The sequence below is a fragment of the Doryrhamphus excisus genome, chromosome 1, assembly GCF_030265055.1.
Source record: "Doryrhamphus excisus isolate RoL2022-K1 chromosome 1, RoL_Dexc_1.0, whole genome shotgun sequence".
NCBI classification, from domain to species: Eukaryota; Metazoa; Chordata; class Actinopteri; order Syngnathiformes; family Syngnathidae; genus Doryrhamphus; species Doryrhamphus excisus.
This window is the reverse complement of record NC_080466.1, coordinates 31399782-31422162: the sequence shown is the minus strand read 5'-3', so window position 1 is coordinate 31422162 and position 22381 is coordinate 31399782. Positions and strand designations below refer to the sequence as shown.

The 22381-nt window shown below is 42.1% G+C and overlaps 2 protein-coding genes across 12 annotated transcripts; one reads left to right on the top strand and one right to left on the bottom strand.

The window, feature by feature from the left end:
• The first annotated feature begins 981 nt into the window (after nucleotides 1-981).
• On the top strand, nucleotides 982-9049 carry dse (dermatan sulfate epimerase). 5 transcript variants are annotated; one of them, XM_058076297.1, is made up of 7 exons: nucleotides 982-1221; nucleotides 3085-3541; nucleotides 4220-4268; nucleotides 4341-4473; nucleotides 5438-5677; nucleotides 5766-5973; nucleotides 6493-9049. In XM_058076297.1, the coding sequence occupies exons 2-7, from the start codon at nucleotides 3129-3131 to the stop codon at nucleotides 8231-8233; spliced, it is 2784 nt and encodes a 927-aa protein (XP_057932280.1). In that variant the 5' UTR covers nucleotides 982-1221; nucleotides 3085-3128; the 3' UTR covers nucleotides 8234-9049. The 5 variants fall into 5 exon arrangements, with proteins under 5 accessions (XP_057932280.1, XP_057932272.1, XP_057932302.1 ...); XM_058076289.1 differs by having other exon boundaries at nucleotides 4220-4473; nucleotides 6493-9048; XM_058076309.1 differs by lacking the exon at nucleotides 982-1221 and having other exon boundaries at nucleotides 3421-3537; nucleotides 6493-9048.
• Nucleotides 9050-9069: 20 nt separating this feature from the next.
• Nucleotides 9070-19451, bottom strand: map3k7 (mitogen-activated protein kinase kinase kinase 7). 7 transcript variants are annotated; one of them, XM_058076360.1, is made up of 18 exons: nucleotides 19208-19451; nucleotides 18690-18808; nucleotides 18504-18614; nucleotides 18014-18079; nucleotides 17802-17847; nucleotides 16984-17122; nucleotides 16218-16346; nucleotides 15936-16060; nucleotides 15712-15842; nucleotides 15415-15496; nucleotides 15027-15142; nucleotides 14793-14940; nucleotides 14311-14391; nucleotides 12857-12924; nucleotides 11908-11956; nucleotides 11757-11818; nucleotides 11568-11683; nucleotides 9070-10603 (listed from the first exon to the last, which is right to left on the bottom strand). In XM_058076360.1, exons 2-18 carry the CDS (start codon nucleotides 18780-18782, stop codon nucleotides 10423-10425), a joined length of 1743 nt encoding a protein of 580 aa, XP_057932343.1. In that variant the 5' UTR covers nucleotides 18783-18808; nucleotides 19208-19451; the 3' UTR covers nucleotides 9070-10422. The 7 variants fall into 7 exon arrangements, with proteins under 7 accessions (XP_057932343.1, XP_057932334.1, XP_057932352.1 ...); XM_058076351.1 differs by having other exon boundaries at nucleotides 18690-18805; XM_058076369.1 differs by having other exon boundaries at nucleotides 11908-11953; nucleotides 19190-19450.
• Between the last annotated feature and the right edge of the window lie 2930 nt (nucleotides 19452-22381).

Below are 22381 nucleotides of genomic sequence, written 5' to 3'. Positions count from 1 at the left end.
ACTGCCTCTAGTACATTTATGTGTCATATTAATCTAATCTGCCCAAGGCCTTCAGAATTGGGAGTTCTGTCCCTTTTAGAGCCAGCTAGCTGGCCCATATCGCAGTTTTGTGTCTTCTGATTGGTTGATCCGAGCAAAACAAAGCAGAGGAGAAGGCGAAATTGACATGGTCATCTTTAAAATTAATTTTCAAGGCGGAGTCTTCTGGAGTGCATCCCATAATCAGTTCCCAGTTCCACATGTCCGAAAGGAGTAGGAAGAAGCAAAGCTTATTAAATCCTACCCCTCCATCTGGTACTTTTGAGTACTTACAACCGTTACAATCAGTAACTGTTACATTTGTTCACTTCCTGCTTTCCTAATATAGTTTCAAGTTTTTAAATTTTTTAATTTTAATTTTATTTTTGTCACATACCAAAGTATGTGTTCTGTTCGAGTCCTGATATATATATATATATATATATATATATATATATATATATATATATATATATATATATGTGTAAGGGCCGTGTTTAATGCTGCATGACGTCAGTCATATTAGGAACTAATCGTCAATGATTGGTAGTATTCCCTGGAAGCTAAATTATATATATATATATATATATATATATATATATATATATATATATATATATATATATATATATATATATATATATATATATATATATATATATATATATATATATATATATATATATATAATATATATATATATATATATATATATATATATATATATATATATATATATATATATATATATATATATATATATATATATATATATATATATATATATATATATATATATATAATTTAGCTTCCAGGGAATACTACCAATCATTGACGATTAGTTCCTAATATGACTGACGTCATGCAGCATTAAACACGGCCCTTACACACGTGACACGCGTCAGACATTTTGAATCAGCACGAGCCTGTGGTCGATGGACGGGTTCGGGGGTGGAGGTGGGGGCCGGGGTAGGTGGGGGGGCGTCGGAGGAGCTGAAGGTCCCCTTTAAAATCCGTCTCCCCCCGCCCCCTTAAACACATCCACACATTTAGTAGCATGTTGTTCCCTCCTCGCTCCTACATTCCTTTGCACTTCTCCTACTTCCTCTCCGTCAAATCACTTTTCCAAGGCAACATCCTCGCTGCCGTCGGATGAAAAGATCTGCAATGTCATAGGAAGCTTCGAGAACCTTCCATTGGCAGGTAAAACTTCCCTTCCTCCACCTAAACGCTTTCACTTCATAGTCGATGGAAACAACAGGGCTGCTTTTCTCTTTGGGATTACTAGCTTCATTGAAAGTGTACACTTTTCTTGGGGGGGAGGACGGGGGGCTTTCCTCGCTGTGGCCGTGGAAATGGAAGTGAAGTGTCTAGCATCGTACACGCTTTCAACACTGAGAAAAGGCTGGCTTTTTTCCGCCATGACGTTTTAGGAGAGGAGAGGTGAACTTTTTCATCCAACCAACCGTCACATCTTTTTCTACCAAATTCATCTTTTTCCAGCCAGGTCCACCTAGTCAAACATGACAGGATGACACTTTTGGAAAGCAACACATGGAGATACATGACGCTAATAAGTTATTGTTAGATATATTTACATAAAAAAAATCCAAATATTTCATCTTCATACATTTTTTTCAGAATATTATGACTACTTTCCCATAATATTTTAAGTAACCAACCCAAATTTCTAAAAATCACAACTTCATTTAGTTTGTTTCTCAGAAATTCTGACTATAAAAAATAGCTTTTTCTTTAATGTTACATCTTTGTGCCACCAAAATTGAATTATTTTTTATCATAATATAGTTTATTCACAAAATATTTTAGGTAACCAACCCAATTTTCTAAAAATCACAACTTCATTGAGTTTGTTTCTGAGAAATTCTGACTATAAAAATATCTCTTTAATATTTCATCTTTGTGCTACCAAAATGGAATTATTTTTTGTCAGAATATTACAAGTTTATTCACACAATATTTTAAGTAACCAGCCCAATTTTGTAAAAATCACAACTTTGTTTAGTTTGTTTCTCAGAAATTCTGACTATTAAAAAATAGCTTTTTCTTTAATGTTACATCTTTGTGCTACCAAAATGGAATTATTTTTTGTCATAATATTACAAGTTTATTCAAATAATATTTTAAGTAACCAACCCAATTTTGTAAAAATCACAACTTCATTTAGTTTGTTTCTCAGAAATTCTGATGATAAAAAATAGCTTTTTCTTTAATGTTTCATCTTTGTGCTACCAAAATGGAATTATTTTTTGTCATAATATTACAAGTTTATTCAAATAATATTTTAAGTAACCAACAGAATTTTCTAAAAACCACAACTTCATTGCATTTGTTTCTGACTATAAAAAATGACTTTCTTTTTCTTTAATGTTTCATCTTTGTGCTACCAAATTTTGCTTTGTTCAATATTGAAATATTTCTGGCCACCTTATTTACATTAATAACATGAAAGACGTGGACAATGTTAGATGCTAACTGGAAAAACGTATGTAAAGTAAGGCAGGGGTAATGTAATGGGGCGTATGCTAACCAAGGTTCCAAGATACCAAGGTTTTCAAACATTTAAAAAAATCCAGTCACATATTTTCCTTTCTATATGGATGAGGCCTCAGAAGCTCATCATCAACAATCCGTCCCAGGAAAAAAAGAATATATTGTTTGAAGAAAGAATCAGAATTTGTCCGCTTTGGGGGAGTTCACTTTTTTTTACTTTTTCCTGAAACACTGGAAAAAGTAGTTTTTCAGCTGGCCTTTGCTAAGAGCTCTGCTAAGCTGGTGGAATTTACTTCCTGGAAACAGAAGGCCAGCTCTAATAATTGTGTCAAGCACTGCAAAGTTTGCTGTTGCATTTCCGACCTGCAGACGTGCTTGTCTTGAAAGGCATACGCTAGCACAATCAACACTCGGCTTTTGAGCGCCAATACAAAGGGCAGACCTTTTCGGTTCTGGGCTCCACTCAGTTGGAACGTCTCTTCAATCAGCAGCTGTGGGTGATTATTGTAAAAATGCGGAGCTGACTTCTTCCATTCCTGTTCGCCTTCTCAGCTGAACTCCTTTGGCAATGGCGCAGCCCCCCCTCTGATCAGACCATGAGGACCCACACCCGTGGGGCCCCTACGGTGTTCCTCATAAGTCTGTTGCTGCTCCCGCCGCCTCTCGCTGCAGCAGACCCGAGTGGGGGAATCCCCTTCATGGGAGGGAACTACAATGGCCACCCCATGTTGTACTTCGACCGCGCCGACGTCGTGGAGCTTCAGCTGGCAGCCGGAAGCACCCACAGGGAGATGGCGAGGCGGATCCGCGAGGCGGGTGAAACCATGCTGGAACACCCGGAGGAGTACCTGCCCCCCTGGAGCCCCGTGGAGTTCAGTGCCAGATGGAATGAGGTCTACGGCAACAACCTGGGTGTCCTGTCCATGTTCTGCCTGTTGTACCCACACAGAGCGGGGGCCGTGGACCTGGCCAAGGACTACATGGAAAGAATGGCAGCTCAGCCTAGTTGGTACATTTTCTATCTTTATTTATCTCTTTCCTGATTTCCATCACAGCAAACTCACTGGAACTATTTCAAACTCAATAGTGGAACCAAAGTTTTTATGTATTTTTGCCCAAATTAAGCATTTTTAAGAATAACTGACTAAATTCATTCATTCATTTTCTAATGCTTATCCTCACGAGGGTCGCGAGGGTCTTCAGGCAAGAGGCGGGGTCCACCCTGGACTGGTGGCCAGCCAATCACAGGGCACATATAGACAAACAACCATTCACACTCACATTCATACCTATGGACAATTTGGAGTGGCTAATTAACCTAGCATGTTTTTGGAATGTGGGAGAAAACCCACGCATGCACGGGGAGAACATGCAAACCCCACACAGAGATGGCCGAGGGTGGAATTGAACCCCGGTCTCCTTGCTGTGAGGTCTAACCACTTGACCGCCGTGCAGCCCTTGTTTTCTTTTTATATGTGGTAATTGTTTTTAATTCTGTAAAGCACTTTGTGTTGCATGTCCTTGCAGGAAAAGTGCTCTACAAATCAAGTTGATTTGATTTAATGCACTAGCGGTTTATAAACCCCAACCAGGCCATTTGCAAAAACATTTGACCTGATGATAAAGCAACAAAAAAGGTTTAACAATTGTAGCTATGCTAATGAAAACGCCCTGTTTTGTCCTGCAGGTTGGTGAAAGATGCACCTTGGGATGAAGTTCCTTTGGCACACTCTTTGGTTGGGTTTGCCACCGCTTATGACTTCCTGTTTGAGTACTTGAACAAGGACCAACAGGAGCGTTTTCTTCAGGTGATCGGCAATGCATCTCATCTTATGTATGAGAAGTCCTATACCCGAGGCTGGGGATTTCAGTACCTGCACAACCATCAGCCCACTAATTGTGTAGCTTTGCTCACAGGAAGCCTGGTTTATATGACACAAGGTCAGTAAGAACGTCTTATAATATGTGTCTATTTTACCCTAGCCACATGATATGGCATTTCACAGGGATAATATTTAAATGAATTTGACCTTATTGTTATTACATCACACAAACCAGGCATCACAAGCCTGGATAAATGGGAATAGGTTATGATAGGAAGGGAATTTGGCATAAAAGCTTTCCAAACCAGATCGGTTGCGATCCAGGTTTACAACCACCAACCACCACCCACCACTGGCATTGTTAACCAACAGGGTGCCAGTGGAAACTATGCTACCGTTAGTCAACAGCAAAGACCGAAGATGGCTGACATCACGGAGAGAAGAAACATGGATATATATACTGTATATGTATCCGAGAGACCAGATGGAAATTATTTTTTTTAAATAATTTTTTTAAAAACTATATTAGGAAGGCAAGGAGTTTACAAAAATATAATATAAAATAAAATAACCATAAAAAAGATATATATATATATATACTTAAATTATATTATGGAAAGCAGGAAGTGAACAAATGTAACAGTTAGTGATTGTAAAAGTACCAGATGGAGGGGTAGGATTTAATAAGCTTTGCTTCTTCCTACTCCTTTTGGACATGTTGAACTGGGAACTGATTATGGGATGCACTCAATTGTAATCTGATGCATGTTGAAATGAAATAAAACCATTACCATTACCATAAATGACATCAGAGATGAGAAGCTCCATCATGAGGAGTAAGTGAAAGCAGATGGACAGGATCAAGGAGACTTGCAACAAGCACAGAGGGAAACAACGCTGTACTACTGGAGAGGAATGGAGGCCATACATGGGTGTCAATGAAAGGGTATCGGGTACAAGTGGGAGGATACCAGCAGGGTTTGACTACTTGGGGTCAACTGTTCAGAGAGCGTGGAGTGTAATTGAAATAATCAAGGGATTGTATTTAACCGTTTGTGCGTGTTTGTCACGGTGTGTTGTAGGTTATCTCCAGGAGGCCTACCTGTGGACCAAGCAAGTGTTGTCCATCATGGAGAAATCCATGGTGCTACTTCAAGATGTCACAGATGGTTCTTTGTATGAGGGAGTGGCCTACGGGACCTACACAACTCGCTCTCTGTTCCAGTACATGTTTTTGGTACAGCGCCACTTTGCCATCAGCCATTTTGATCACCCCTGGCTCCTAAAACACTTCAACTTCCTGTACAGGACCATCCTTCCTGGTAATTTGACACCGTCATCCCCATGTTGACCTTTGCCAAGCAGAAGCACTCGTATTTTTGGACTAACTTTTCTAATCTGAATGATCAGGATTTCAACGAACGGTAGCCATTGCTGATTCCAACTACAACTGGTTTTACGGCCCGGAGAGTCAGCTTGTCTTCCTGGACCGTTTTGTGATGCGGAATGGCAGCGGAAACTGGCTGGCTGAATTGATTCATCAAAACAGGGTCACGGACGGAGTGGGACAGGCCGGGAAGGGCCAGCGATGGTGTACTCTCCACACAGAATTCCTCTGGTGAGTTCATGCTAATGCTAGCCAGTTGTTTCTGCTGGAATGCCTCCATGATTGGAGTTTTTATGCTTGAAAATGCCTTACTTAGGCCAAGAATGTGACATTTGCTAGGACCATACCATCTTGGTTCAAATGGGAGCGCTACCCATCCCTTTATGTAATGGTAATGGTAATGGTTTTATTTCATTTCAACATGCATCAGATTACAATTGAGCGCATCCCATAATCAGTTCCCAGTTCCACATGTCCAAAAGGAGTAGGAAGAAGCAAAGCTTATTAAATCCTACCCCTCCATCTGGTACTTTCACAATCAGTAACTGTTACATTTGTTCACTTCCTGCTTCACATAGTACAGTTTAAGTTTTTTTTTTTCATTTGAACATGCATCAGATTACCAAGGTGACTATAGGGGTGTTATTTCATGTCTGCAGGACTCTAAATAATGTTAAAAAGCGTATTTAGAAGGTTGTATGCAGGCTTTTATGCTCAAAACATGAAAATATAAAAAATTTTTTTTTTTAGGTATGACCCGACCCTCGTTCCAAAACCCCCATTCGACTTTGGAACATCCCAGCTGCATTACTTCGAGGATTGGGGCGTGGTGACGTACGGCAGTGCTTTACCGGCAGATACCAATCGCTCCTTTCTTTCCTTCAAGTCGGGGAAGCTTGGGGGTCGTGCCATTTTCGAGATTGTTCACAAGAGCAAGTACAAAGAGTGGATCAAAGGGTGGAGGAACTTCAACGCAGGCCACGAACACCCCGACCAGAACACCTTCACCTTCGCACCCAACGGCGTTCCTTTCATCACCGAGGGACTGTATGGACCGAAATACACCTTGTTGAATAACGCCGTCTTGTTCGGACCGGCCCACTCGGGGAGCTGCTTTAAGCCGTGGGCCGGCCAGGTGACGGAATCCTGCGACTCCAAGTGGTTGAAGTACAAGGCGGGGCCGGCGGCCGACGCTCAGGGGAAAGTAGAAGCCGCCATGGAGAGACGAGGGATGGTCTTCATTCGCGGGGAAGCGCATTCTGCTTACAGTCCAGACCTGAAGATCCGGAACTTTCAGAGAAACCTGCTCCTTCTTCACCCACAGCTCCTACTGCTGGTAGACCACATCCATCTGGATCCAGACAGCCCCTGCAGGGCCATGAGTGCCTTCTTCCACAACACGGAGCTTCCGTTCCAGGATATGAAAGCGGACGGCGTCCATGGAGCGTTTGTATCCCACGATGACGACAAGTATAAAATGTTCTGGATGGATGACACGGGTCACGGTACCAGAGGGGTGGTAGGGTACTGGAATTACCCCCGAGGGTACCCGTACAATGGATCCAACTACGTCAACGTCACAATGCCGCTAAGATACCCTCACACCCGAGTGGCGTACGTCTTCTTGGGACCTGGCGTCACGCTCAACAGCTTCAGCCTTCGCGGCGACGACCAAAGAGTGGACATCAACCTGGCCACCGCGGAGCACACCTACACCGTCTACCTGCTGACCGGAGTGCTCACCAGCAAGCCTCTCTTCGCCATGGTGCTCATGGACGGCAAGAAGATTGTATTCGAGAAGACGCCGGACGCAGCGGACGGCTCGCTTTCGGAAGTGGAGGAATACGTCAACGTGATGGAGGACAACCTCCAGCACGTCAAGCCGGTCTTCCAGCAAATGGAGAGACACATTCTCGGGAAGGTTCTAAACACGGGTCGATTCCGCAAAACTGCAGAACGCCTCCTGCAGTTCTCAGACAAAAAGAAGACGCAGGGGGTCATCGAGAAGCTCTTTGCCATGTCCAAGAAGCAGCGGAAGGAGAAGAAGACAATCAACCTCGGGGAGAAGCTCTCCGGGAGTCTGCCGGACATCTTTTCCCAGATTGAGGTCAGCGAACAGAAGGCTCGACTGAGGACATCTAAGCGGGTTTACGAAGACAGCCCCGAGGAGGGAGACGCAGACCCGCAAGCCTTCATCGAGTACGCAGACAGCCGCAAAAACAGGAAGGCCGGCTTGGCCAGAGGGCGGAACTTTAAAGAGGTGAACGTGTTGCTGACGACCGAAAGCCAGCGGCTTTCCAACATGGCGTCTTCCATCAGACTATTCCTCCTCTTGAACACCGCCACCTTCTTCTTGCTCCTGGCTGTCTTACTGACCCGCTTTCACCGGGGTCGAACCGTGCACACCCAGAGGTGTTTCTACAGCATCCTAACCATCGACTGCTTGATCCTACTGTACCTCTACTCGTCCTGCTCTCACGTACAGTGTTGACGTCATCGCAGTTATTCCGGACCGATAGCGATTATTAGCACTTAACCCATATTTGGCCTCAAAAGTGTAAAAATTGGCATAAAACATGAATACAAACAAATATAGGAATATTTACAGCCTTGAAATATATACTATCATCAAAAAATGAAGTTGACTACTTCGGGTTTCACTTATCGCTGACCTTTTGGGAACCTATCCCCGTGATAAACGAGGGATCACTGTACTGTACTTTCGAATAAATGTCATAAAAATACGCTCAATATAATCTGCCCGTGTCTACTTATGTACAAGGTTTATTGTGGCTAGAGATGCTTTTGGACCCGTAATTAATTAGTTTTTGTCATTTGCTTGTTTGGATTTGGCTTCAGCAAAATAAATCAACAAGCATATTATTATTATTGTTAATGATCTTTTCAAGCACAAGAACGCAATATAATTCATGTCAGACGTACCCCACAGACTGCAGGTATCGAACATGTCCATTGGTAGCGGAGATTTGAAAGACGCATGCTGTTTTGACGCCCCTGCACAACCTTAAACTCCATTGTTCCTTTGAAGGATCATGATGGCGCCCCCTGGAAAACATCTTATTTTCTGTTATATATTCTATTTTTATTTTCTTCTTTTAGGACTTAAGACTGAAACAGGCGAGTCCCATGATGTGCGTTGTTAGCAGTTAGCATGCTAACTGTTTAAAAAAAACAAAAACAAAAGTGAACCAAGGGGTCATGTTTCGCATGAAGATTGTAAAAGTGCAGATTTCCTTGACCATGACGTGTCATTTATGATGGAATAAAGAGATTCTAAGGGGTCGCAGACAAGGAAATCAATAAAAGTATTTAGACAACCGAGTTTATTCACAACGTCTTCTTCACTATCAACTGAAGCCACACGCGGGAGTTGTTTACTTTCTTTGTGCATGGAAATTGGAAAACGGAGGAGACAAAGATTTGTGATCATTCATACCCGTGCATCAACTACGCAACGGAAAACGAAGCAAGTCTCCAGTAAAAATGACTTCACCGGGTAAAAGAATGTGTAAAAAAATACTGGGATCTGAAAGCCGTGACATCCGAGCCCCCTTTGGGTGCAGAGCAAGAGGGAAGCGTACATTATTCTTACTTTGCACGGGACATGAAACCTGTGACATCAACGTTCCTTACATGAATATGAATTCAATATGTCACATAAAACAAGTCAAGCACTTAAAATGCAGGCGACTTCTAAGGCAACATGTGAACTAAAAACTACCGTATATCAGGTACAGGCTTGCTATTACTTTTCCTTGACAATTATTTTCCACACCCCATAAAATGTCCTAAAGACAGAAAAAAACTACTGAATAGAAAAGACAAAAAACATTTACAAATCAAAACACTGGAGTCCAAATGTGATGATCTTTACCTTTTTGCCGTGAAGAAATCCTAGGTCTGTCTTTCCAGAACAGGGGAATCCAAAGTGCGACCCGGGGGCCATTCTAAAGGATACTTCAACAGGAGTAAATGTACCAGAATAAAGTCAACTTACTATGAGAAAAAAGTTGGAACCTAACAATAAAAAGTGGTCTTTTTTGCAACAATATGATGTTGAAAAAACAATAATGTAATGTAATTTTACTTAAAGTCAAAATATTAAGAAGGAAAAAAAGGTGCAATCTAGAACACCCCTGTTCTAGAAGGAAGACGCATCCAAACCGAGGATGTTACACGTGGCGTCTGTCAAATTAAGGGTAGGGAATATGAAAGATGAAATACTATGATTACGGGGGGGGCATCCCCCACATTCGTTGCTGAACCGCTTGCTTTTTTTTCACATATTTGTGGCCGATGGCCACAAACTAAAATGTTACCGTGTCCCCCAGAAGATGCTGAGGAATGGAAAACAAACAAAAAACATCAACTGGTCATCCAAGAGGCCCTGAGAGCAACATGTAGAAATACACACCAGCCTGCCGTCTCACGCGGCCACCATAGAAGCGAAGCTCCGCTCTGAAAGGATGCAGTGATTGTTTGGTCTACAATCACAGAATACACTGTGAGGATGTGCAATATACTGTATGTACACTAGATGCCTTGCTGCTGGGCAGGGGCGGAGGGACCTTAGGGTGTTGGACCGGAAAGGGTGATGAGTTTGTGTGTATACTTGTTGATGTCGGATGGCGGGTGGGGGGGGGGGGGGGTCACGTGGCATCACAACGTCCCCTGTCTCTTCTGCTGCTGGACGCGGATGAGCTCCAGCTGTTTTTTGCACTTTTGGTAGTATGTGGATAGACTCTTGTTTTCTTCCAGTAGCTTTTTGTGCTCTTGCACCAAACGGGACGTGTTCTGCTGGTCCTTCTCATCTTGGTCCAGTTCAGCGATCAGTTCCTTTCTGGACAGACAAGGGATCAGATGGAATAGTCAGTCCCCCCCCCAACCTGGTTACCACATTCTCAATATTAGCTTTAATATCAGTGTGTGGGCTGCACGGCGGAAAAGTGGTTAGCGTGCAGACCTCATAGCTAGGAGACCAGGATTCAATTCCACCCTCGGCCATCTCTGTGTGGAGTTTGCATGTTCTTTCTCCGGATACTTCGGTTTCCTCCCCCATTCCAAAAACATGCTAGGTTAATTAGCGACTCCAAATTGTCCATAGGTATGAATGTGAGTGTGAATGGTTGTTTGTCTATATGTGCCCTGTGATTGGCTGGCCACCAGTCCATGGTGTACCCCGCCTCTCGCCCGAAGATAGCTAGGATAGGCTCCAGCACCCACGACCCTTGTGAGGAAAAGCGGTAGAAAATGAATGAATGAATACCAGTGTGTCCAAAGTGCAGTCTGGGGGTGATTTGTAGCCCATGATTAGGTTTTATTGGCCCATGTACAAAAACCCAGGTTTGACTGACTGACTGACTGACTGAGAACATGCAAACTCCACACAGAGATGGCCGAGGATGGAATTGAACCCAGGTGTCCTAGCTGTGAGGTCTGCGCGCTAACCACTCGCAGCCCCATTTCAAAAACATGCTAGGTTAATTGGCCACTCCAAATTGTCCATAGAACATGGACAATACTTGAACATGCAAACTCCACACAGAGATGGCTGAGAGTGGAATTGAACTCAGGTTTCCTGCCTGCGTGCAAAAAAGTGAGTTATAGTAATATACTATTTTTAAAAATCTGTGATCGAGTGAAGTTGCAATACTTGATGCATAAATGGCGAGGGATAAGTGTCAACTATTGCAAATTTGGAAGTAATAGGATGAATGTACATGTAAATATGGTAAAGTGAACGGGTCCACCTGTAACAAATACCCTTTTATCGGGTATGGTGCTAAAAGTCTGACTTGACTTACTTTCTCTGGATCAGCAGGGCGATCTCCGTCTGCACTTTCAGATATTCTTGAGCCATCTTGCAGTGCTGCTCAAACACGGCCATGGACTCTTTGGAGTTGGGGAAAGGAGCGAGGGGCTGGGAAGACGAGGCTGGTGTTGACATGTAAAAACCACGTGACATGAGCAGGAGTATGTGTTAGCGTGTTTACCTGCAGCTGGTGATCGAGAGTGAGGTAAGCCATGGGAATGGAATTGTCTGAGCCGTTGGTGTCTAGGAAAGAGAACGTGTGAGCCGTTCCACCATTATGAAATGACTCATTGCTTGTGTTGTGTAAAACATTTTAAAAGCAAAAGAAATACCTTTGGGCTCATCAGGAGAGAAGTAACCTCGGCTGTTTCTGCATCCCTGCTAGAACACAAAATATCAGTGACAGTCAGAGCCGCCTGGCCCATTAGGCAATATAGGCAGATGCTAAGAGTGTCGTATATTGGGTAATAGAGTGCATAGAGGCGACTATAGGGGTGTTATTTCATGTCTACATGACTCTAATAATGTTAAAAAGAGAATGATGCTAACAAAGGTTCCATGCGTCCATCCATTTTCTGTACTGTTTATTCTTATAAGAGTCGCGGGCATGCTGGAGCCTATCCCAGCTGTCTTCGGGCGAGAGGCAGGGTACACCCTGGACTGGTGGCCAGCCAATCACAGGGCACATATAGACAAACAACCATTCACACTCACATTCATACCTATGGACAATTTGGAGTCGTCAATTAGCCTAGCATGTTTGCTAACCGGCTGCATAGCGGAAGAGTGGTTAGCAAGCAGGCAGGAGACCTGAGTTCAATCCCACCCTCGACCCATGTTCTCCCCGTGCATGCGTGGGTTTTCTCCAGGTACTCCGGTTTCCTCCCACATTCCAAAAACATGCTAGGTTAATTAGCCACTCCAAATTGTCCATAGGTATGAATGTGAGTGTGAATGGTTGTTTGTCTATATGTGTTTGGCTGGCCACCAGTCCAGGATGTACCCCGCCTATCCCCCTGAAGACAGCTGGGTTAGGCTCCAGCAGCCCCGCGACCCTCGTGAGGATAAGCGATAGAAAATGAATGAATGTTTGCTAACCAAGGTTCCACGCTACTAATTCCTGTACATAGAACCATCTGGTGTTCAACAGTAGAAAACCAATCCAAATCTACCAACTGAAGCAGACAAGATCCCTACTTTTCCTTAGGAGGGGAAATACAAATACATAAAAAATAATTTCACCACATACAAAGCTTCACAGACTCCCGACTGTTGGCTTACCTGGGTGGACTCTGTGCCAATGCCTGGCAAATCCTGCACGGAGCGACGTCTCTGAGGCTCGCAGGTTGCTATGGAGGAGGGTGGAAAAACAGGGAAGGAGAGACAAATTAATGAACAGTTCGGAAAATATGGGAGTGGTGTTTGTGGGTCACCGTGCAGCTTATTTAACCCACCAATGTTGACCTGTCATGGGCTCATCTCAGACATAAATATCATACTACAATTGATTTGGACGTGCACCACTTTGCAGAGGTCTGGAAGAAGACCCCGACCAAATATGCTCAAGCCTTACCTGCTTTATAAACAGAGCTACAACAGCTCACAGTGACAGGAAATGTCTGCGGCTCCTGAGGCTCATCAGTCCCATCAGACGGAGACACCCCACCCCGTCACAGAAGAAAGTTGACAAAACATTCACCACCATGTATGGAGAGTGGGGAAACACTTTTGTATGATTCAAATTGAAGCCCAAGAGTGAAAAGTGGCTTAATGTGTGTTTGTGGCCGTTAAATAATAGTTAATAAATAATAAATAGTTGTCCATGTATGACCTCCGAAATTAACACCTCATAGTCAGCATTGGGTTAATCAATGTAACAATACTGACACCTAGTGACAATAGGACAATACTACATAGCATCACCGAATTGCATTTCATTTTTATGTTTGAAAAATACATAAAATCTATTAAAATATATTTTTTGACTAATAATAGGCTACATTCAAACATAAAACAGCAATGATTTATGAATACATTTTTGAAAAACCGTGATAGAGTGGTAAGACAACTGTAACTGAAACCTTCGAGGTAGAAAAATGTATATTTAAGATGAAACCATCTTCAGTCTAGGTGACTTAAATAGCTTCCAGGTCCTTTTTAGTCCATGTGCAGTCATCTTGGACGTTCGCTGTCTTCTAAGAGCTAACAACTTCCATTCAGCATCATGAACGTAAAAAAGGGAAAGGGTATGAGGGTTTATCGGACAATATTTTTGGGCAGTCCATATAAAAGCAAGAACAAAGGACAAATGCAAAGCACACCAGCTACCCATGATCATCTCAAGCCAAGCCGATCAGATGACGGGAAGGACAGGGAATGAGTTAGATGCTACAACAAGGAGAGGTCTTCTTTACCCAGAAAACAGTAGAACCTCGCTTTTTGTAGGCCCAAAGAAAGCTAAGTTAATGTTTGTGTGTGGTTTAACTGTTTCTATGTGAGCGTTTTGAAGCAAGGTTCCATTGTTCTGATTCTAACTAGAGTTCTTCTTCAAAAAGACGAGGCTCCTCTTCCGTGTGTAACTCCAGGATAAGCTCACCAAGATCTTCTTTGGCATAAAAGAGCTATCTCATGGAGTGATACGCAGAAGAGGGCCGTGGAAGAACAAGGCAAGCCAAGATCTTGACCAAAAACAAACTCATCCTTGTCAGCAGGCTGCCCCGTTAGCCCAGTGATACCTGTGAAGACGATCTTGGGAACATCCAGAATGGTGCCAAATGACGCTGTTTTACGATGGCCTCGTTTATACTGGGGACGTGCTGCAAAAACACATACACATGCATACAGCTGCATACACAAAGAGCGTGCAGACTATGAGACTTCAAGCCAACGGCTGGACTGGAAAGGCAGGCCGGGCCGTACACACGTACAGTATGCAGAGGTTATTTAGTGCCAGGGCAGCATGCGTTCCATTCGTTCAGGATCATGCAGTGGTAACGTGTAGATGACTGGCCAGCACTACACTACACTACATCCCGAAGTACTACAGCAGCCATGCAGAATACAGACAATAACAGTTCAATGAGGTCTGGCATTGAGGATCAAACCAAAGCATAACAAGATTAAAAAAAACATTGTACGTGAACACCAAACATAATAATAACTCAAGCCTAACCTCAGTTAAATAAATACTTTACAGGTACATTATGTCTGCCATTACCTGCTGGTGTAAATCCCATGTTGGGCTCCAGCTCTGAAAGGTCAGCACTCATTCGTTTAGTGTCCGACGATGTCAGCCCTTGTGTTCGAGCAGACAGACTCTCAAAACTGCCTCCTCTTGAAAGAGGCAGAGTTCTCAACGGGTCTACCTGAAATATCACATACAGAGTCACTTCAACTATACCTAGAATACACAAATATTATATATTTATTGATAAAGCCAAATATGCTTTGCCTTTGGCTTGAAGTGATGTGCAAACTGCGGTGTGATCTTAATAGTGTCGCTGCTCCCTTGGGAGTCACTGTGCTCAATGTTTGCATCACTTTTGTTGCTGGTGTCCACATAGGAAGCTGTCCAATGAAAAGACATTATTAACATTACATTCAACATTTTTTTCAAAACTGTGCAGTTTGTTTGCTAACACACTGAAAATCATTCATTCAATTTCTACCGCTTATCCTCACAGGTTTTTGGTATGATCCAACTACTAAATATTCCATTTATAAATAAATAAGGAACCCTGCTGTGCAGAAAATCACTTCACGGTCAGGTCTGATAAAGGTAGGCCTACTGTACAAGCAAACTGTAATTGCGTAATTCATTATGAAGGTGACTCAAGTACCTGTACTAGTTGCAGAGCTGCTCTGTCCGTCGTCTGAATACTGGTACGGACATTGCAGGGGCTCTTCAGATCCTGGAAAGTACTGCAACAGACATAAGGAAAGGGTAAGCCATGCTGGAGCTAATGGATAGATGTTTGATTGACTTTTCGTCCGACATATGCATCTTTTCATCATCAAAGGTCAAAGCAGTGGCTTTACCAGTATACTTCATTATTGAGCTATGGATATGAATCAAACTGTACCAGTAATGGCAGTAAATAGTTGTAAATTCATGTATATTGAATAGTCCTGATTACCCTCATCAAGTGAGTCATGATCTTCACAATCTCCTCCATGGAAGGCCTCTGAGAGGGGTCTTTCGACCAGCAGCGGGTCATCAGACTTTCAATTGGCTTGGGTAAATTTGTGATTAAAGGTGGTCTGGTGCCTGAAAAAAAACAAAACAACAGCATTTCCCTTTATCATATTCACGCACTATACATGTTGACTGGTCAAGCTTGGGCCTCCACCGCTGACCCACCATTGTGCACTGCCCACATAATACGAAAAGCCGGCCCTCCAATCTCATCAAAGGGCTTCCTGCGTGTGATCACCTCCCAGAGAATGATCCCCCAGCTGAATACATCACACTTCTCACTGTAATTGCTACCTGGAAGTACAAAGGAATACAGTGTCATGGAAATATCATTTTAAAAAATAAAAATAAATAAAAGCAAAGGACTCCAACAACCCGAACAAGCGGATGGGTGGTATATGTTTTAGTCCATCTCCATAAAAGTATGGGGAAACCCATATAAAATACTTGCCTTCGAATACCTCTGGGGCCATCCATGCTGCACTTCCTTTGTTGTTCGTCATATGAGTCTGAATGTCACATGCCGTTCCAAAGTCGCATATCTTAAGCACAGTGCCGCCAGCCACAAGTAGCAAACTACAATTGAAGCATAATTATGTTGAAAATTACAAAAAATATAGATTAGTACACTTAATATTGGGTTCAAATGTGAAATCAACTTGGGGCATTGAATGAATGAATACATTGCTCAGACGCAATGCATTATGGAAAAACATGTTGGTCCCCCCCACACACATTTTAACTTGTATTGGTACATGTTTGTATATTTCTCAGGTATTTAGCCATAACTTAGCCGGTAGTCTAAGTTTTAAATATAAGAATTAAGTTTTAGGTCTAAGTAGTCAGAATACTTTACAGGCCATCTTTTCAGGTTTTGTCTCCTTGCATGGAAGTTGTTTCAAATTGTATGTGATTATTTTCAAAGCACCTGTCTCGTCTTATCTATTTTGGGGCGAGCAGCAGCTTATCACTAGATACCAGTATGAGCACACACTTGCTCCCCAACTGACACCGTGGAGGAGAAAAAGGCTAATTGGGCCCAATTTGCACATCTTCACATAGGACGGTACTCCCCTTCATTGCCTGTGGTTTAGACCTTAATGGCTCTGTGTTGCATAGGGGAGAGTAAATATACACTCAGATTCTTTACTTTTTGTCTATAACAACGGAAGAGTACACATGTACTACACAGGTAATGTGACAAAGGGCATACTTTGGTGGCTTGAGGTCCCTGTGGATGAGAGCCTTTGGTTTCATGCCATGGAGGTAGGCCACACCCTGGGAACACTGTAAACACCAGCTCATGGCATGGGAAGCAGTGTAGCAGGGGAGGGGTTCAGCACCATGCAGCACTACAGACAAGACAACGTAATCACAATGACAACATTCGAAAATGTGAAGGAATAATTGACATGCATAGAGGTCTGTCAATAAACATCTAATTTACAGTAGTTCTTTGGTCCATTCAAGGAGGACAACGCGAGTATACACAATGAAAGCTACCCCATGAGGATGGGATTCGTGTTTATTATAAATATTATAATAATACATAATTAATAATATATAATATTTCATAATAATAATGAATTAAGGGGGACAATTAAAACAAAAATTAGCTGCCCATTAAATAGCCCTTGTGCTGCACTTTGGATACCCTTGACTTAACCCCTTAAAATGTGTTAATCGTAGTAGAGCATAGACAAGCTTCAAAATACACTTTTTAAACATTATTAGAGCCTTCTAGACATCAAATAACAGCCCTATAGTCACCTTTGCAGTCCTATTTATTTTATTTTCCAAATGTACAACTGATAGCCAATTTACTATTACATTATGTGTGTGCTGAGGCATTTCACTTTTCACGTTTCTTTTTGTTTTTATAGCTACTACTACCAGTTTATAATCTTGGCAAAAAAAATTAATTCAAAGTTTACTCACTTGTGCAACTGTACATGTGACTGAGAAATAAATGCAAAAGGGCTCCATTGTCTAAAATAAAATAAACCAAACCAGTATTAAGTGTAAACTCACCATTGTAGAGTGATCCACCCTCTGCATATTCCATCACAAGGCAGACCTAAAAAGGAGTCAAAATAATCCATTACTACACTGCCACATATTATTATGGGAGTTGTATGGTAGTTACAGCATCACAAATGATCATTTACTACTTTTTCAATATTTTTTTTATCACAATGATAGTACTTTAAACTATGTTACATAGAAAACATTTGTTGACTTACTGGATTATTGCACGAGCCGTACAGCTTCACAATATTAGGGTGATTAACCCGTGAAAGCTGGCGGAGCTGGAGAAAAAAAGGGATAGAGGGGTTATTATTCAGTCAGACTGACAGTCATGTAAATGTGTTGGGTTTTAAGTGGAGTTTTTAACTCAAGTTTGTGTATCATACATATATCGTACCATGTACTGGTAGTACAGATCGGACAGTCGGTATTTCTAAATTGTGTGTTACACCATTTTGTAAATAGTAGGTAAATAATAATAAAGTTTCAGCAAAGAGTTCGATTCCACCGTCGGCCATCTCTATGTGGAGTTTGCATGTTCTCCTCGTGCATGCGTGGGTTTTCTCCGGGTACTCCGGTTTCCTCCTCACAGTGTCAATCAAACATATTGATTTAAATAACTCCTGTATTGAATCCCATTGAATTGATTTGCTGTCAGTCTGCGCCTATTGAAGTAGAGACACAACAGTTTTGTTGTTTGAGTACCTCAACAATAAAGGCTTTTCTCTCTGATTCGCTTTCAATGGTCTTGATTGCAACATCTTTGCCTTTCCACTTGGCTTTGCAAACCACCCCAAAAGCTCCTCTTCCCACCACCTGAAAATAAAGTGTCAACAACAGGGCGTTAGCTTGTGAGAGCAGTAAAGTCCAGATATACGGTACACAGCCTACCTCCTCCACTTTGATGTCCTCATAATTAATTTCCTCAAATGGATATCCCGGGGGCGTCTCCAGCATCTCGGTGGATGGTAATGACAGTGACATTACTGGCTCACGTCAGCCACCAACTGCTAAAGAAAACATACATGGAACAGGTGCCAAGTTCGTAGTAGATACTACACATAATAACTTTTGTACGGCGAGGGACCACGTCGACGTTATCTTCAGAAAGTACATAAAAGAGACATATAATGTGTTAAATGGCAATAAGCAAAATGCTAGTGGTCGACAACATCAACCAGGACTAGGAGGGCTAGCTGTAGCTGCTACACTACTGACAGCCATTTCAGTACAAAAGTACCTTTCACAACATACGACCCACTTTGTATGACGATCATTTACAAACATTATACGATTACAGCGAGTAAACACAAATAAATTGGGGCCCACGGTTCTTTAGCGGGCTATTAAGTGAGCTTTAGCTGGCTGGCCTGGATGCTAACTCCACATACCGGGGCTTTTTAGCTCACCAGCACCGGCTCTCGGGACGCGGAGATGTCTATAATTCATCAACAAAAACTCCATCAATAACGTCCTTGGAACAAAAATAGTATTTCACTCTCTCGTCGACAATCAGGCATAACTGGTCGAGCAGGATTGGTAAATGTATATTTTTATTCTTCACAAGAACTCCATCAGGAAGTGAGTGCGCACTTCTATTTCGTCCCCAGCGCACGGAACAACAACGATTTCACTCCAACCTTAAAGGGAAGCAGGGCTACATATTCCAAATAAATCAATTATTATTTCTTAAAATGTATCTAAAATATAATAATCAAATTAATAATAACAAAAATATCTTTAGTTTTCCAGTTGACAACAAATTAACTTTTTCTGCAAACATATGTGGTTGTGAATCATCCAAAGGAAAAAGGTAGGCCTGCATGTCCTGTCAATGCCATCATTTGGCCACTGGATGGCACTGTTGGCTGTTCATGCTTTGACTGATTAGTGCCTGTTTACTTTTGCTTTGACATCGCTTACAAATGACATGACGTGACGACACAATGACAAAAATTGATTTTTTTTCAGGCTTATTCATCACTACTACAGAGAAAAAAATCCTTCTGAGGCCTCCAACCATCAGGACTGACTCGCTCATCCCAGTAACCAACATGTGTCAAGAGTCTATTGGAAGCTATATTAGGTCTATGTCTCAGTAAGTCTACTATAAAACTATAAAATAAAGGTGAGAATAGGTGTCTTATTTCAGATGGTTCAAATAATGTAAACAAAAAAAAAACACGTTTAGGGGGGATGTAAACAGGTTTTCCATGCTCCAACTATGAAAACATTTAATTTTTAAATCGGAAATTCACTCATCACAGTTGGGCCTGGAACCTAATAACCGACATAAATAAGTGATTCTTCCGAACTTATTAAAGATGGCTTGTGGGACTCCTGAAGCAACCGTCCGACACCTCAAATACGAGAAGCAGTGCCTGGTCCACACCGTTTACAGTCCTGCTGACCTCGACCGATACTTTCAGGCCCTTCTCCGTCCCACTGACATACATTCCAAAGAGGAAGCGGAGTCAGAGGACTGATCCGAGGCAATCCGGGGTGGTCAAAACGCTCCTCAGTGGCAAAGCTTCAGTTTCGCCCTGAATTCCTCAAGGCTCTGGATGCTGAGGGACTGTCTAGACTGACGCACTTTCCAATTGGAGGACTTCTTGAGACTTTTCCATCTGCTCCTCTTGGCTACCTTCAGGGAAATCCCATTTGAACCGTTGGTTCCACAGCTCATCCAACCATGGTTTAATCTGTTTGAAGGAGCATATGTTACATCTTCACTTGTTTCACAGTTGCTTTCTCTCATTGCTCCATTAACTGCTCACCCGAGTGTAGTTCTGATTGCATAAGGTCCATCATCCACACTCCTAATAACCTCTTCTGGTTCTATAGGCTTTGGCACAATAACCCCAATCAGCAGACCTATTTCTGAGAGACACTTTTTATTATTACACATTCATCTGGCTTTGGTTTACAATTTAAAAAAATAGTGTGCAGCTGTGCTTTAGTGAGTGGTTTAATAAACAATAAACAAGCTTTGCAAAATATCAAGTACTTTTACCTCTTGGTAGGCCGTAAGCTTCTCGCTGTTGCTGATTCAGCCCTTGTTCTTCTTCTTCTTCTAAAGTTAGGGTTTGCCATCACATTTTGAAATCCAATCATTCCCCGTAAACCATGGCATTACAAGTTGTGCAGTTACTGGTGGACTGGTATTACCCAGGGTTGTATCCCTTCCAAATAGAGTAGCTGGTATCCTGCTGACAACGCCAAATTTTTCCTCAGATCCTCTGCCCTGCCCTGTTCCCCTTGCGTTCCCAGCTTTTCTCTTCTTGTCTTGTGCTCGCTCACATCTGTCTGTAATCCCATTTAATTAGCAGCACTCCAAGTCCTCCGCTCGGCCCAATACAATGGGCTTCATTCAGTCACATGGAATCTTGACAGTACTTGACAGTACTTGACAATACGATCAAGGTTCATATCTTCATTATTACTATGACCACTAATATGCTAATATGCATATGGGTGTAGTGGTTACGTAGCATTCTGGACTTTGGAGCAGATGCCTCGAGTTCGACTCCGTAATCAGGAAAAAGCCGAAAGAAACAAAAATGTTGTCCTGTTTGTTTCTGTTGTTCTGTTATTGTTATTGTTGCTATTATTTTTGTCTCCCTTTGTATTGTCCCCCCGCACTGCCCCCCTCTGTTTTTTTTTCTTCTTCTTTTCTATCCCCTCCTGCTCCGGTCCGGCCGCTCCAAATTTGCATAAGAAAAAACATCAAATAAAGCCAAATAAAACTCCAAAGCAAATCGGTTTAGCATGTAAGGGCATTTAGATCAATAATACTATATACCCCCATCATAAGTTGACGTGTAAAATCACACAAAAAAATAAATAAAACACACAAAGATCAAATTAACTTACTTATTCAAACTCTTAAATTTGACAAATTCACAAGTCAAACTATATTGCCACACAGAAAAAACAACAAGAACACCGAGTGAGTGTGAACTGGTAAAGAGAAGAATTTGGTGGTCACAATGTGATGTCAATCATAACTAATGGAAGTGGCTTATATCACATATCATGTACATCATTTATTCCTCATAGAGAATGCCGCCCTGGGCAAATGCCCATGTGCGTATGAAAAACCGCCACTGCCATCACTACAGAATTTATGCAAAAGCCCAAGGTACATGATATATGTATCAATCACCACCTACTCTATATTCAGCATATTTCCCCATGCAGTACTTCCTCACGGCAAGCTGGGTCCAATTATTTGGTCCCATGGGTACATTTGCAGGGAGCAGCAGAAGGACAGCACTCTCTTGGGCCACCATGCCTTATTTATAGATTCCTGCCCTGTCATTGAGCACAGGGAATACTTCCTCTATTTATTATTGCTAATCAATGGTGGCACTGATACAAATCCATGCTTGCCAATTTCTGGAATAAACTACTTATGGTATCATAATAGGGTAAGCGTGAATTAATAGAATTATTGATTTGGATTTTAATCAGTATGATCCAGCAGACATATGGATTCACAAAAGATAGACAGTCGATTCTCGTTTATCTTGGATTCAGACCTGAAAAGTACATTTCTGTGATGTAGGATTCAATGTTGATAT